The sequence below is a fragment of the Brassica oleracea genome, chromosome C7 (assembly GCF_000695525.1).
Source record: "Brassica oleracea var. oleracea cultivar TO1000 chromosome C7, BOL, whole genome shotgun sequence".
Classification (NCBI taxonomy): domain Eukaryota; kingdom Viridiplantae; phylum Streptophyta; class Magnoliopsida; order Brassicales; family Brassicaceae; genus Brassica; species Brassica oleracea.
Genome location: NC_027754.1, coordinates 39,602,248 through 39,617,538, shown reverse-complemented (window position 1 = coordinate 39,617,538; position 15,291 = coordinate 39,602,248). Strand labels below are relative to the sequence as shown.

Here is a 15,291-nt window from a genome sequence, read left to right as displayed (position 1 = left end):
ATAGCTTCTGTTACTTGACAATGAGAGTGTAAATCTATTCATATACAATCTTAAGGAATACATGTTAACGTTTGATAAACTATGTTGTTTGAATAAAACCAAAATATTGTTAATAAAAATTATGCTTATAATGCGTTCCAAAAAAAAACTATGCTTTTTGACACATAGTTGGCTAAAAAGTATATAATATATATATATATATATATATATTTACACAAATCTGTTCATTCCGATGTTTTGGTGGCTCCTATGTTGTATCTTACATGTGATGCTGAGTTTAGCTTACGTGACTGGATCTAGATTACGAGACTGTTGTCTGAAAAGGTGTTGGGACTTGGCTAGTAGTAGCTTAAGGCGCTAAAGGAGAAACTGATTATATCTCAAATATTTTCTTCAAGTGTTATTGGGGATATTATTTAATATTATGTATCATATAGGGTCCGATTGGTAATGACTGTAGCTTTAAAATTTTTGCTGTAGAAAAAAATCTGTAGATTTTTTGCTGTGGCTTTAAATTTTATTGCTGTAGAATTTTATGAAATCACTAAAAATTTGCTTTGGATATTTGGCTCTGCAGAGCACTTGTACAGCTGTAGGTTATTTCTAGAGCTGTGGCTTCAAAAAAAAAATTAAAGTTTGATTGCTCTGAATTTGGTGCTTTAGAAATAAATAAGGCTGTGGACAGCACCTACAGCAACTACCAATCACCTCCATAAATGAATGATGATTTGCATCTTTAATTAGGTTCTTTCTAATAAGGGATACACTTTGCAGAAAAGAGAGAGACCCACTAAGCTGCAGTACCCATTACATCTTTTTCTTTTTTGTGAAATTTGAGAAAGAAAAGAATATAAGGGCAAAGCTGAGTTACCTTTGCCTTTTGATACTGCTTTGTCATCACATGCATACCACTTTGGACCCTCAAAAAACCCCCCAAATTTTTCCTCTATCACAAGAAAAGCATACACATTTTCTCCTCCCTCATATATTTGACGACCAAACACTTCTCTTTCTCTCCCTCTTTCTTTTCACCTCTTCCCTTGATCTCTCTCCCTCTCTCTTTTCTTACTCTGCTGTTAGGTTTAATAATCAGCCCCACATCCATATATAAAAAACAGTTAATAGATCCTTCTTCTTTGGGTGCTTTCATTATCTAAGATAAATGGAATGAAGCTATACGCTTGAAACCTTTATCATAGACCTCTCGCTTCTCAGTGCTAGCTAGTACTACCTCCATTTGGTTTTCCTAATTAAGGCTGTCAGTGTGTCACCATGAGAGCTGGAGGATGCACGGTGGAGCAAGCCCTCACGCCTGAAGCAGCAAACGTGGTGAAACAATCCATGGGCTTGGCTAGAAGGAGAGGACATGCTCAGGTCACCCCTCTCCATGTGGCTAGCACCATGCTCTCTGCTCCAACGGGTTTACTTAGAACAGCTTGTCTCCAATCTCACACGCACCCTCTTCAATGCAGAGCCCTAGAGCTCTGCTTCAACGTGGCTCTAAACCGCCTCCCGACCTCCACGGGGAGTCCTATGTTAGGGATTCAAACTTCCCCTTTCCCTTCTATCTCAAACGCTCTCGGTGCAGCTTTCAAACGCGCGCAGGCTCACCAGCGGCGTGGAACCATCGAGAGCCAGCAGCAGCCGATCTTAGCAGTCAAGATTGAAGTGGAGCAGCTCATAATATCCATCCTCGATGATCCTAGCGTGAGTAGAGTGATGAGAGAAGCTGGTTTCTCGAGTCCTCAAGTGAAGAGCAAAGTCGAGCAAGCTGTTTCTTTAGAGAGTTCCTCAAAAACTATATCCACGAGTAAACCCGAAGAAGGACAGATGTTAATGTTAACTCCTGTCAGGGACGAGGATGTCATGAACGTTATAGACAATCTAGTCGACAAAAGGAAGAGGAACTTCGTGATCGTGGGAGAGTGTTTAGCCACCGTTGACAAAGTCGTGAGAACGGTGATGGAGAAAGTTGATAAAAAGGACGTGCCCCAAGCTTTAAAAGACGTTAAGTTTATAACGTTATCGTTCTCATCGTTCGGACAACCTAATAGATCCGACGTGGAGCATAAGCTAAAGGAGTTGGAGACACTCGTGCGGAGCTGTGTCGGAAAAGGAGTGATTCTAAATCTTGGAGACCTAAACTGGTTCGTAGAGTCTAGAACAAAAAGTTATTTGATGAGTAATAATAATAACGACAACAACTACTGTGCTGTGGAGCATATGATAGTGGAGATTGGGAAGCTGGCTCGTGGGTTGCTAATGGGAGATCATGGAAGGTTTTGGTTAATGGGTCTTGCGACTTCACAGACTTACGTGAGATGCAAGTCTGGTCAACCCTCGCTTGAGTCCCTTTGGTGTCTCACCACTCTCACTATTCCCATGACTAGTAGTAGCCTCCGGTTGAGTCTTTTCCCCGAGAGGTAATTAAAGTCTTCTCCTTTTGATACGCTCAATCAACATTTTAGAGACTAGAAATAGTATGTTTTTTATTTAATTTTTGTTGGATATGTTCTAACTATTTTGTCTCTTTGTTCGAAAAGGACAAATTTACCTATAGTGTTTTTGCTTTATGTGGTGATCGTCTAAAAGAGCGGTGAAACAACGTGCATCCTTTTCGTACCTTTTTCGAAAAATTCTACTATAATTTTATCAGTTTTCTTGTGAGAAATCCTTATAGAAGATTGGAGAAAATAAGTTACTTCATTTCAGTTTTAAGTTAAAGTTTAAATAAAAATTTAACTTTTTACCTAATTACTGGAGATAAACTGGATAGCAATTATGTGTATTTTTTCTTCTTTTTTTTTGCTAAAAAGCAATTATGTGTATGTTACGGACCAAAATCTTGAAATTCATAAACTTTTCTAATCCAAATTTAATATATTTTTTGTCAACTATCCAAATTTAATACATAAATAAAAATATAATAATAATGTAAACCTTTCTAATCCAAATGTAACACATAAATATAAATATGGTAATAATGATTATGCTACAATACTAATAGTTTGTTCTTCAAAACTTTTCATTTATTCTTCAGGGTTTCACAATCTTGATCTTCCTTCCCAATTTATCTCCAATACTAATCATGACCTTTTTGCTTCAAAGCAGAGAGCTTGAAGTCAAGAAATCAGAGAGCTTACCTCTGCAGCTGCATTCATCAGAGGATCAGCTCAGTTTCTGTGAGGAGTGTTCTGTCAAATTTGAAGAAGAAGCTCGGTTCTTGCGATGCAGGAATAATAACAGCAATGTAAATACTGTAGTTTTACCGGCGTGGCTTCAGCAATACAAGAAGGAGAATCAAAATAGTCGCAATGTGAGTTTTAATAACACCAAAATTAATTCATTTTTTCCTTCTCATTTTCTTCTTTTAAGAGCGTTTTTATTATTGGACTTGGCAGGATTCAGATTCTATGAAAGAACTTGTGGTTAAGTGGAACACAATCTGCGATTCAATCCACAATAGACCATCCTTAAAAACACTCTCACTATCTTCTTCCTTTCCTGGTTCCACTCAACCTTCTAGTACTCTGGATCATCTTCAAACCAATGGTGATTCCGTGGCCCCTGATGCATTCCCCTTAAGAGTGTTCCTTCCAGAGCTTCTCTCTTCGAATCCTAACTCAACAGTTAACTCAGAAGCTTCTTCAAGCGATGGAATGGAGGTGGAACATGCCTCTTCTAGGTTTAAAGAAATGAATGCTGAAAACCTAGCAGTACTATGTGATGCCTTGCACAGCAAGGTACCATGACAGAAGGATATAATCTCAAATATAGCGAAAACAGTATTGAAATGCAGATCAGGCTCGAGTACGAGAATAATCAACGGAGACAAAGATGTAAAAGAAGATACATGGATGTTCTTTCAAGGTCTTGATGTAGAGGCTAAAGAGAAGATCGCTAGAGAATTGGCTAAACTCGTGTTTGGTTCGCAAGACAGCTTTGTCTCGATCTGTTTGAGCAGTTTCTCGTCGAAAGATTTGAGGAACAAGAGGTCGAGAGATGAGCAGAACTGGAGTTACATTGAGAGATTCTCTGAAGCTGTTTGGTCTGATCCAAAAAGAGTGTTCTTAGTGGAAGATATAGAGCAAGCTGACTATTTGTCTGAAAAGGGTTTCAAGAGAGCCATTGAGAGAGGAAGAGTTCGTAGTTTGAGTGGGGAAGAAGCTTCGCTTAGAGATGCTATTGTGATCTTGAGCTGTGAAAGATTCAGCTCAAGATCAAGAGCTTGTTCTCCCCCGGTTAATGAGAAATCGGACGGTTCAGATCAGTCTGAGGACAAGAACGTAGTTACTTGCGTCGCACTCGATCTTAACCTATCTCTTGACGATGACGCTTGCGAAGAAGAGTCATGTGATGAGATTAGCTTGCTTGAAGTTGTTGATGCACGGTTTGATTTTAAATGTTCATCAACATAACATCATGCACGTGTGCATGCATACAACGTGGCCCAGTTTATGAATACACGAACATGATCAAATCGAGTACATCATGCGTTATTTGTTTCCGTAGAATTTATCTTTCACTAGGACAATACTTTGGGTAAAACGTGTAGTTTTAGAAAAAAAATATTTGGCTTAGGAAATTTCTAGAAGGATATGGGAAGCTGGATAATTTCTTTCATCTTTTTTTGTTTAATGTAAAATTTTCATATTATGGTCGTATAATATATGTTCTCAGGAAAAATGTTGGAAAGCTGCAGAAAAGGAAAAAAAAAAAATTGTTGACATTTAATTTGGATTGAACGGAATTAAACCAAGCTTTATGAATTTGTCGATATATCATCAAAGTGACTTATTTTGCTGTTTTTTTTTGTCTTTTGTGAAATAGTCCCACAGTTCCATGTTAATATTCACTTGGAGTGTTTTTGTTGTTGTTAATATTGCGTAAAGGCTTTATCCAAAAAAAAACATATATTTTATTGGACAAAAAAAACATATATATCTTAATATTATCATAGGGTATTTCTTTAATAGTTTTCGTATTTATGTTCTATTGATTGCTAGTGCAAGTTGCAACTTAATTTTCTTCTATTTGAATCCAAAGCCGGGATCTTAAATAATTTTAAAAATCAAGTTTGAAGTCTAATCAAAAAGAGAATAAAAAGATAAACCAAACTTAAGGTAGAAGAAAACGCTTAAGCTAGAAGAAAGAACATGCAAACATGCAAAGCGGCAGTATACTAATCACTTTTTGACAAAGACAACATCTGTTGGATTTCCCTCCTTAAGCCCAAAACTAATCAAATCATAATCAAGCCTTAATCCAAGAATCAAGAAAAACAAAAAGAGAAAATATTTGTAAGAGAGAGTTTCCAAAAACAAAATCTTTGTAGTAAACCCTTTCCTAAATATTAAGAGTCTTCTTCTTAAATTTTCTAGTTGTCTAATACCATCTTCATCTCATCGATATTTCGATATATGGCACCGAAGACTCGGGCATATGAGTGAGAAAGGTTTAAGTATACTTTCTAGCAAGAAACTTCTTCCTGATATGAAAGGTATTTCTCTCTCACCATGTCATGATTGCTTAGCCGGAAAACAACATAGGGTCGCTTTCCGAAGATCATCTACGCCTATGAGAAGAAAGCATATTCTTGATCTTGTGCATACTGACGTATGCTCCATGTCCGAGAAATCCAATGGAGGGGCATCATATTTCGTCACCTTTATTGATGACCATTCAAGGAAGGTATGGGTATACCTTTTGAAGTCAAAAGATCAAGTTCTTGATGCTTTCAAGGAGTTTGTAGCCCAAGCAGAGCGAAGTACGGGTCAAAAACTCAAGTGTGTTCGATCTGACAATGGTGGAGAGTACCGAGGTCCCTTTGAAGCGTTTTGCAAAGCTCATGGAATCAGGATGGAGAAGACACCACCAAAGACGCCACAACTGAACGGGCTAGCTGAAAGAATGAATCGAACGATCACAGAAAGAGTTCGGTGCATGCTCTCTCACGCTAAACTACCCAAACCATTTTGGGGAGAAGCCATAAAGACTGCAGTGGACGTCATAAATCTTACACCATCAGTTCCTTTGGAAGGCGATGTCCCGGAGGAAGTTTGGTCGGGTAAGAAGGTCTCTTACAACCATTTGAAGGTGTTCGGTTGCAGAACGTTTGTCCATATACCTAAGGATGAACGAGCCAAGCTAGACTCTAAGACTAAAGAGTGCATTTATCTTGGATCACCAAAAGACGAATTCGGCTATCGGCTTTGGGATCCGGTTAACAGAAAAGTTATCCGGAGCAGAGATGTTGTTTTCTTCGAAGATCAAACAATCGAAGACATCAACAAATCAAAGAAACCAAAGCTAAGGGTTGTAAGGAATGAAGATTCTCATAAGCCTCAAGATCATGAACAAGTGATTGGAGATGATGGCGAAGGGGATCCAATCATGGATCCGAATGGTGATGAAGGTGAAGAAGAAGTTCAAGTGGAGCCAGAGGAAGAACATGAGCCAAGAAGGTCTGGAAGAGAGACAAGACCATCTGTAAGATATTATCGAGATGAGTACGTTAATCTTACAGATGAGGGGGAGCCTCAAAGCTATGAGGAGGCCATAGGAGACACCCATAAAGATAAGTGGGTTGAAGCTATGCAAGATGAAATGCAATCCTTGCATGATAATCACACTTATGAGCTGATGAAGCTACCAAAAGGAAAGAGAGCCTTGAAGAACAAGTGGGTGTATAGGTTGAAGTATGAAGATAGAAGCTCAAATCCAAGATACAAAGCTCGATTGGTTGTGAAAGGATTCAACCAAAAGAAAGGCATAGATTTTGAAGAAATATTCTCTCCAGTGGTGAAGATGTCCTCTATCCGAGTGGTTCTTGGTCTAGCAGCAGTTCTAGACTTGGAGATTGAACAACTCGATGTCAAGACGGCCTTTCTACATGGTGAACTCGAGGAGGAGATCTATATGGAGCAACCTGAAGGATTCAAGGTTCCAGGAAAAGAAGACTTGGTGTGCCGATTAAAGAAGAGTCTTTACGGTCTCAAGCAAGCCCCAAGACAATGGTATAAGAAGTTTGACTCCTTCATGGTGGATCACAACTTCAAGAAAACCAAGAACGATCATTGCGTTTTTATAAAGAGGTACGAAAGCGGCGACTTTCTCATATTATTACTCTATGTTGACGATATGTTGATTGTGGGCCAAGATCGCAACAAAATAGCCGCATTGAAGAATGACCTAGGAGAGTCCTTTGCAATGAAAGATTTGGGGCAAGCGAGACAGATTCTTGGAATGAAAATCACTCGGGATAGACCAAAGAAGCTTTTGTGGTTATCCCAAGAACGATATGTTGAAAGGGTGTTGGAGAGATTCAACATGAATAAGGCAAAGCCAGTGAACACTCCACTTGGTGGACATTTCAAGTTATGTTCGGAGCAAAGTCCAACAAGTGAGAAAGAGAAAGAAGAAATGAAGACTACCCCATATGCATCAGCAGTGGGCAGTCTCATGTATGCTATGGTGTGCACCAGACCGGACATTGCCTATGCAGTAGGAGTTGTGAGTCGCTTTCTAGCGAATCCAGGAAAGGAGCATTGGAAAGCAGTTAAGTGGATCCTACGCTATCTACGAGGCACAACGAAGAAGTGTCTATGTTTTGGCAATGGAAAATTGGAGCTGAACGGTTACACCGATGCAGATTGGGCTGGTGATAAAGATTCAAGGAAATCAACATCAGGATTTGTGACTACCTTTGCAGGGGGAGCTGTTTCCTGGCAATCGAAATTACAAAAGTGTGTTGCCTTATCCACAACGGAAGCGGAGTACATCGCAGCAACGGAAGCATGCAAGGAGATGCTATGGATGAAGAACTTCTTGCTTGAGTTGAGAGTAAAGCAAGACAAGTACAACATGCTATGTGACAACCAAAGTGCTATTCACTTAGCAAAGAATCCAACGTTTCACTCTCGCTCAAAGCACATTGATATCCGACATCACTGGATCCGAGAAGTTCTGGAAGAGAAGCTCATACATCTCACAAAGGTACACACCGACGAAAATTGGTCAGACTTTATGACCAAAGTATTACCGATCAAGAAGTTTGAAGATTGCTGCAAAGGCACAGGCATGGCGACTGTTTCGGGCTAAATCGGGAAGGGGGAGATTTGTTGGATTTCCCTATTTAAGCCCAAAACTAATCAAATCATAATCAAGCCTTAGTCCAAGAAGAAGAAACATCTAGAGAAAAGTGGAGAAGTATAGAAGAAGAATTGTGTAGAAGAAGAGAGAAAGTTATGGAGTTAGATATTTTGAAATAAATAATAATTTAGAGAAATCTAGAACTTGTTGGAGTGTGCTCCTTCACTTGTATAAATAGGGGTGCTTAGCACCATTTGTAATCATCCAAGAATCAAGAAAAACAAAGAGAGAAAATATTTGTAAGAGAGAGTTTCCAAAAACAAAATCTTTGTAGTAAACCCTTTCCTAAATATTAAGAGTCTTCTTCTTAAATTTTCTAGTTGTCTAATACCATCTTCATCTCATCGATATTGGATAATTTTCACAACAACATCTTATTACTTAATACACAATTTATCATAAACCACATTATCTCATTCTCCTTTTACTTGTCGTTAACTATGACAATGATTTGATAAAACTTCTCCGCTTCGTAGTAACTGACTTCATTCTATATATATATATATATATATATATATCTTTTACAATACAAAATCAAATAAATTTTATTTATCTGTCTACAATTTATTGTTGTCGTTTCGATGGTTAATACTTAATAGATGCACTATAACAATAGTAAGGTAAGCTTTTTTCCGCCTGGATATGTTGCGTCTAGAGGGCAAAAGAACGGATACTATAAAACATATTCATGTATTGTGTACACACAACAAGATATCCACATTAATATATGCAAATCAGATAAATGCATATGATATGTGTGTGTATAAATCTATCTATCAATTCATGCATGGAATCTAAAGTTTATCCTCAAAAACAGGAAGGGAGATAAAGTTAAGCATGATCTTGGAAAAGTATAGAGTAAATTTATATACAAGAATTGCAGAAAGTGGGTGATCCTTTTAAAGCACAAGAGAAAAAGAGAGAGTAAAAAGCTAAATTCTATCCCTCTGCTTTTGGGAGTGTTTAAGCTTTTAAGAGCCTTGTGATGGGCACTTGTTCATTAGAGTACTAAACTTTGATCTCATCTCTTTTATCTTTAAGAAAAGCAATGAAAACATACTAACTTTTTCTCTTCGTGGTAGCTTTTGTTTTCTTGTTGATTAAATAAGAATAAAAGGAGAATCGTACAAGCCATTTCCCTTATTAAAATGTAAGCAATACATGAATAGAACTTTAGTTTTATTCAACTGAGAGCTGATGGCATAAAAAAACTTTAGAGCCTCATGCCCGAATCTATATCTCTTGATGAGTCCAAGGGCCTATAGCTCTTATGCACAGTTTTTATTTTAGCATTTTTCCCAAATCTTAAAGAAGAATTTGAATACTTCAAAGGCATGTTATGGGTAGAATTCCTATAAAATTATTTCAAAACAGTTCTTAATTGATTACCAAATAAATAAGCCAGATTTAGATAATTAGTGTGGTGCATTCTTACTTGAGCAAAAAATTAGAAGAAGAATTTTAGTCTCGGGAGTCTCAAAAGGCATCGGCCAGAATGCTGTTCATTTATTTGTTGTAGCATTAGTGTTCAGACGCGGGGATTGGTTCTATCCTTCATTGATCAAAAGTTTAGCTGCTCAATTTAGAGAATGATGATCGATATTGGCTGTATATAATTGAACTGGTTACTCCATGCTTGCTTTTCTTTATTATTGGACTTAAGGATGATTTATGAGGTCCAATAGTGAGGAAGATAAGGCCCATGTATTTTATGGTTTTATATCAGATGGTGCAGCGTCATTTCGTTTCTTTTTATATACAGTTCCATGAAAAATCCACTTCGTACTATAAAGTAGATTACAAAAGTTAAAAAGGTAAAATTGACAGCAGCAACAGAGAGATAAAGTAGATTTAGTGGGTCCGGCGTACAGCCGGCGCGTGAACGAGCGTGCCGTCGCCGGAGCCCTTCTACTCCCGTTAGGTTGTTTGTTCCTTGTTTCTCTTTTGACTCATCTCCCTTACTGCCCTGTCTGAGCTCTGGCCCAGTATACATCCTTCGTCGTTCAACGACATCAAAGGTGGCTTTGAGTCTGGAGTCAAGGCGCGGTAGTGTGGAGGGTTCTGGCGTGGTGAAGTCGGCTTGTCAGGTTTTCAGTGAAGATCTCTCTTGCGGTTCAGTCTTCGGCTCATGGATGGTGGTTTTGGCTTTCTAGTTTTGATTTCAGCTACGGTGCAAGCGGTGGATGTCAATGGTGTGATTGTGTGTGGTTGTTGTGGGGGTGTGTGGTTAGAGCAAGAGGTCTAACACCTTTGAGAAAACTCAAGTTTGTTTCGTTGCTATCTCTGTGGTTTAGAGTCCTTCTCCTGGCCTTTGAATAAGTGTTCTTTCGGGATTGTCTTGTGCCTCTCTCTTGTCCTCGGTGGCTTCGGTTAATGGAAGCTTTATAAAGAGGTTGAAGCTGTTGATTCTCCGAAGAAGCTTTAGTTGAGAATGGAGCTTAATTTCCCGGCGTTTGCCTGTTTGCTTCTTTGATGGTGTAGGGTGTTTGGCTTGCTTGTTCTGGTTTGGTTCCGTGAACTTTAGGTTCAGGTTTTCTTGGTCTTGGGTCATTGTGAAGCCATTGCATCGATGTTTCTTCTTGGTGATGTTCGAGGCAAGTTGTCTAGCTCGTCAAAACTCAGAAGTCTTATCTCTAGTCTCCTCCTCAAGGTTTGTGTTCGAGACTGGATGCAAGAGTTATGATTAATCTTGTGTTTGTAGTGGTTGTTGTATGGCATCCGTTGTTTGGGTTTGAGCTTTCTTTGTGTGGGCTATTTGCTTCCGGGAATGTTAAGGTGTATCCACCGGATTTAGTTGTTCAATCTTGTATGTTCCTCTATTTAGTCAATCAAAAATCAGTTGGAAAAAAAAAAGTAGATTAATTATGCCTAGCTCGAGTTTAGAATATTTTCAAACTATATAGCCGTACTAAGTGAACTACATGGTCATAAACTCAAGCCCTTATAAAATTCAATGTATTTCAATAGATAGCTATTTTTATGACTAGGATAATCATCCTAAAATTGTATAGCCGGTTTTCATCGGATTTATCCGACTATGCCACGGTATTTTCTACGTTGGCTGATGATTTCCTTAGTAATAAGTTATATAAGAGTTTTCTTCCCGATCTGGAATTTACTTTTCTTTAGAGAGTGTAGTTCCTATCTTTTTTGGTAAAAGAAAAGAAAGTGATTACTGTGCTTTCATTGAGAGGTGTAGTTATCTTTTTCTTTTCTTTTTTGACTGAAGGCTTAAAAACAATATTAAAACTGAGGGATAGTGATACTATATTCTAAAAGCATATGGTTTTCAAGTTTTCAACCTAAAATCGACATCATCAACATACAGCAAAGGTGGATACTTAAACCTGTTTAATAGCCTGACTAGATAGATATTGAATGGTTTTAGTTTTGGGCCTTTCAAGCCTCTCTTTTTTTGTCACAGGTACGTCAAGTCTTCAAGCCTCTTAAAAGCAATTTTTCTAATAGATATCTCAAGCTTAACATAAATAAAATGATAAAATATAGAAAAATATGAAAAAGATTTTCAAATGAGAATTATCATGAAGCCTACAAAATTCTATGAAAACAAATATATAATTTTAAGCTATCTACTTTTTAGTATTAAAATTTAATTACATAAATAAATTATATGAAGCAGTATAATTTATTCTTTAAAATCTTTTTAAAGGCTTTATCGAGGTGCTCTAACACTAACCCATCAAAAAATATGCTACTTTATCCTATAAAATTATTATGAGCATATATTCGGACTGTACGATCTATATTAATTTCATAATTAATATTTCATTCGCATCATTACTCTCTCTAGTCTCTACCAACAACATATTCCTCTTCACATTGCCTTTTAAAACTTGAAGAAATTACCGTCTAGATATTGCTGCTATGACATTTTATATCTTTCATAAACTCAACAGCGAATCCTGAGTTACTGTCTTCTATGTGGTCACAGGATTATTGGTGAATACGAAGTAGTAAACTTATGAAGATAAAAACAAAACAAAAAAGCAAGTACAGAAACACAAAAGGAACAAACAGACCCAATCCTCCATTTATTTCAACTCAAGTAGATTTACAATTAACTCCGTCAAAGTTCTAAACGTTCACACTGCATTTAGTAACCAACGTATACTTAACGGCGCTATCACCGACAAGAACACCAGCAGCTTTGTTTCCAAGATTGATGTAAGCCGGACACCGAACATGTATATGATACTTCCCTGTGACCAACGTCCCTACTTTCCACCTCACGCGCCCATCGGCGCGTATCATCAGCCCTACGAACCCACGACCTTGCTCATCTCCCAACGCGACGGAGTTGTACGGAGCGATCGGAACAGCGGTTCCGTAAACAAACGGAGACCAGACGTTGTCTTCTTTGTGGCCTTGGTACGTCGGAGGAATAGCTGTCCGGAGAGTTATCTGCTGGTTCCGGTAAGTAGCGTAGACGTGGAGACGGTCGTAGTAGATTCCGATCTTGGAGTTAGGGTTACGTGACGCGAATGTGACTTGGAAGTTTGTGGTGAGGAGGTTTGGCTGCGAGAGGTTGAAGGCGAAGACGGTGGCGTCTTGGAGGACGAATCTTGGCTTAGTGGGCCTGAGTATGACCCAAACTAGGAAGATGGTGACTAGAACTATTATGATGAAGGCTATTACGGCGGCGCAGATTCGCCGGACGGCTGCTTCTTTGCCGCCACCGTGGTTACCACAATCTTTCGACATCTTTTATTTACGGTTCTGCCACTGGTGTGTGTCTCTCTTTCTTTCTTTTTGTGTTGGTCGTGGCTAGTGATGAGGGGAGGAAAACAATGTGTCTGAGAAAGATGGTTGTGTATATTTATATTCTAAATTGTATGTAATAATGGCATATGTACTATGCGCGTTGTGTCTAAACTACTATAGTTTCATTTAAGTTCTTGACTAATCTTTTTCAATAAATTATTTTGTAGCAATAGTACCGTTTTAGTAATTTCACTATACGCGTGAAGAAATGGTTGTAACTTGTAAACATACGTATGCTCAAAAAGAATAAGAAAACCTTTTTTAAAAGAATACATGAATGTTGATATTATGCATAATGGTTAATTTGTTGACATTTAGTTGAGCTTTTAGCTGGCTTGTCAATTTTATTTTATTTAGCTGCGATGATGTAAGTTTCACTCATGATTAATTCTGTTAAAATATGAGTCTATTTTGGATTGTTGTTTTGGTATAACTATTTTAGTCTAAACAAGAACATGGCGCATGTGACATCTTCTTATTCTGAAATTACAGTTTTTGTAAATCAAAACAATTCAGTTCAAAGATAAATTTATTTTCGGTGTTAGATGTGTCATTTTATGGTTGGTTTTGGTAGAATATTCTAGTATAAAAACATGGCGTATCTTATTTTATAGTATCAGTTTTGAGATATTTGAGATCTAATATAAAATTAAAAAAAATTAACGAAATGTTTACAATATTATATAACATTTCATTGGATATCGATTGCTCATCATATAAATCCTTGGTGGTTAATACTTCAATAACACTCAGCTAAATAATTAATTACTTTTCTTTGGATGACTTATGTTATGTCTAGCTATAAAATGTTTTTGAAAAAATAAATATATAAAAGTTACTTTGTATCGGTGAATTGTTGATAACGATTAGTTAGTGTATGGGATTTGTTCCTTTCAGTTCTTCTCAATTGTAGATTTCTAATTGTACTCCTTGCTTTACTTCATTAATTTCATTCATGTCAAATATAGTACTAATATAAAACGTCACCTACTCGTCTAGCCCACCAACTCTTTCTAGTTTTTACCCAACAAGAGTGAATGGAACGTTAAATCCATATTTGATCCAAAAAAAAACGTTAAATCCATATAAATAAGAGAATATATCTATCTTATCCTAAATAATAATATAATTGCTAACATTCGTGCACTGCCCAAGCAATTTATAAAGCTTTAAGGCTATAGATATATAACTAATTATTTGATTGATCTTTTTGATCAAAAATATAACGTGTTTATTCATATCAATGTGTTGCGCCTGCGTCGGGTGTTGGCTGTTAACTTGAAAACAAAACACGTCTCCGCCTTTTCTTCGTTTTACAGAGTAGGAGTAGGACCCACGTGGTCATGTTACAGGCTGCAACTTCTATCTCCACAGCCCAACTAAAGACTTCGAATCTTTCTTAAAGTTACATTTGATCATAATGCAAACTGCAAAGTGTCTTTTCCTTCGTTACATTTCCATTTTGTTAGGTTTATTACATAAAGACAAACCACCAACCCTTTCATTTCTATTTAAATTACGCGTTCATTACCAACCAATCTATATAAATCATTGATATAGATGAATAAATAAGTACTATATTTACATAGTATTGGCCTTTTGTGTTAGTGCAGTGTAGATAATCGCATTTGATTGTGAATTTGTAACACCATTATAAGTAAATAACTTGCGTACTACTATATAGGCTAAAAGGTTCCGTGCATGCCCCATGCTTGGTTTAATTAGTTATGATTTAACTTTCTCGTTTCAAATAGACAGTTCATAAATTTGAAGTTTAACTTTTTCATAACTCACAAAATATCATACATATTGCTAATTTAGTAAACCATATTACAAAAGATGTTTATGTTGATTATTATATTAAATCTTAGTAAATCAAACAAAAAAGTCCATAAGAAATGCTAATGGTTTGTTTTGTATAAGATTAAGGATTCCTTTTTTCTTACCAATACTCGGTATAATAATCAACGTAAACCTATTTTTCCTAATAGTCTTTAATCATATTTAAATGAACCACTTCAATTTATAACTAAAAACAATAGAAAAATCAAGTATGAACTTAAGTGATAGTTTAGAGTTCTAATTTTCATATTTGCATTCTTTATAAAAATAAAAAAGAAGTAATTTTTATAAGTGGGAAAATACTATTTTTACCCCCTAAGGACAGTCTATACTAAGATATTTACTAAGGGGGTGGTATTGGATCCAGGAATATAATTGAATTTGAATTAATTCATATGTAAAAGCTTCTGCAGTATTTTAAAAGAATTGACCAGATTTTAATGCATTGATCCAATTCTTTTTATGATGGATTTTAAAGGAGTATACATAAATTTGATAGAATACTAATTCCTCTAA

General features: G+C 36.8%; 1 protein-coding gene and 1 pseudogene across 1 annotated transcript; one reads left to right on the top strand and one right to left on the bottom strand.

Annotated features, from left to right (window-relative positions):
- Positions 1-947: 947 nt before the first annotated feature.
- LOC106306488 lies at positions 948-4,680 on the top strand (annotated as a pseudogene).
- A 7,282-nt stretch (positions 4,681-11,962) lies between these two features.
- On the bottom strand, positions 11,963-12,969 carry LOC106303627 (protein YLS9-like). Its single transcript, XM_013739915.1, has one exon. It carries the CDS (start codon positions 12,871-12,873, stop codon positions 12,247-12,249), a length of 627 nt encoding a protein of 208 aa, XP_013595369.1. The 5' UTR covers positions 12,874-12,969; the 3' UTR covers positions 11,963-12,246.
- Between the last annotated feature and the right edge of the window lie 2,322 nt (positions 12,970-15,291).

Excerpts from the sequence above, each read along its gene's own strand:
- LOC106303627 (XM_013739915.1), bottom strand. The coding sequence starts at position 12,873 with ATGTCGAAAGATTGTGGTAACCACGGTGGCGGCAAAGAAGCAGCCGTC.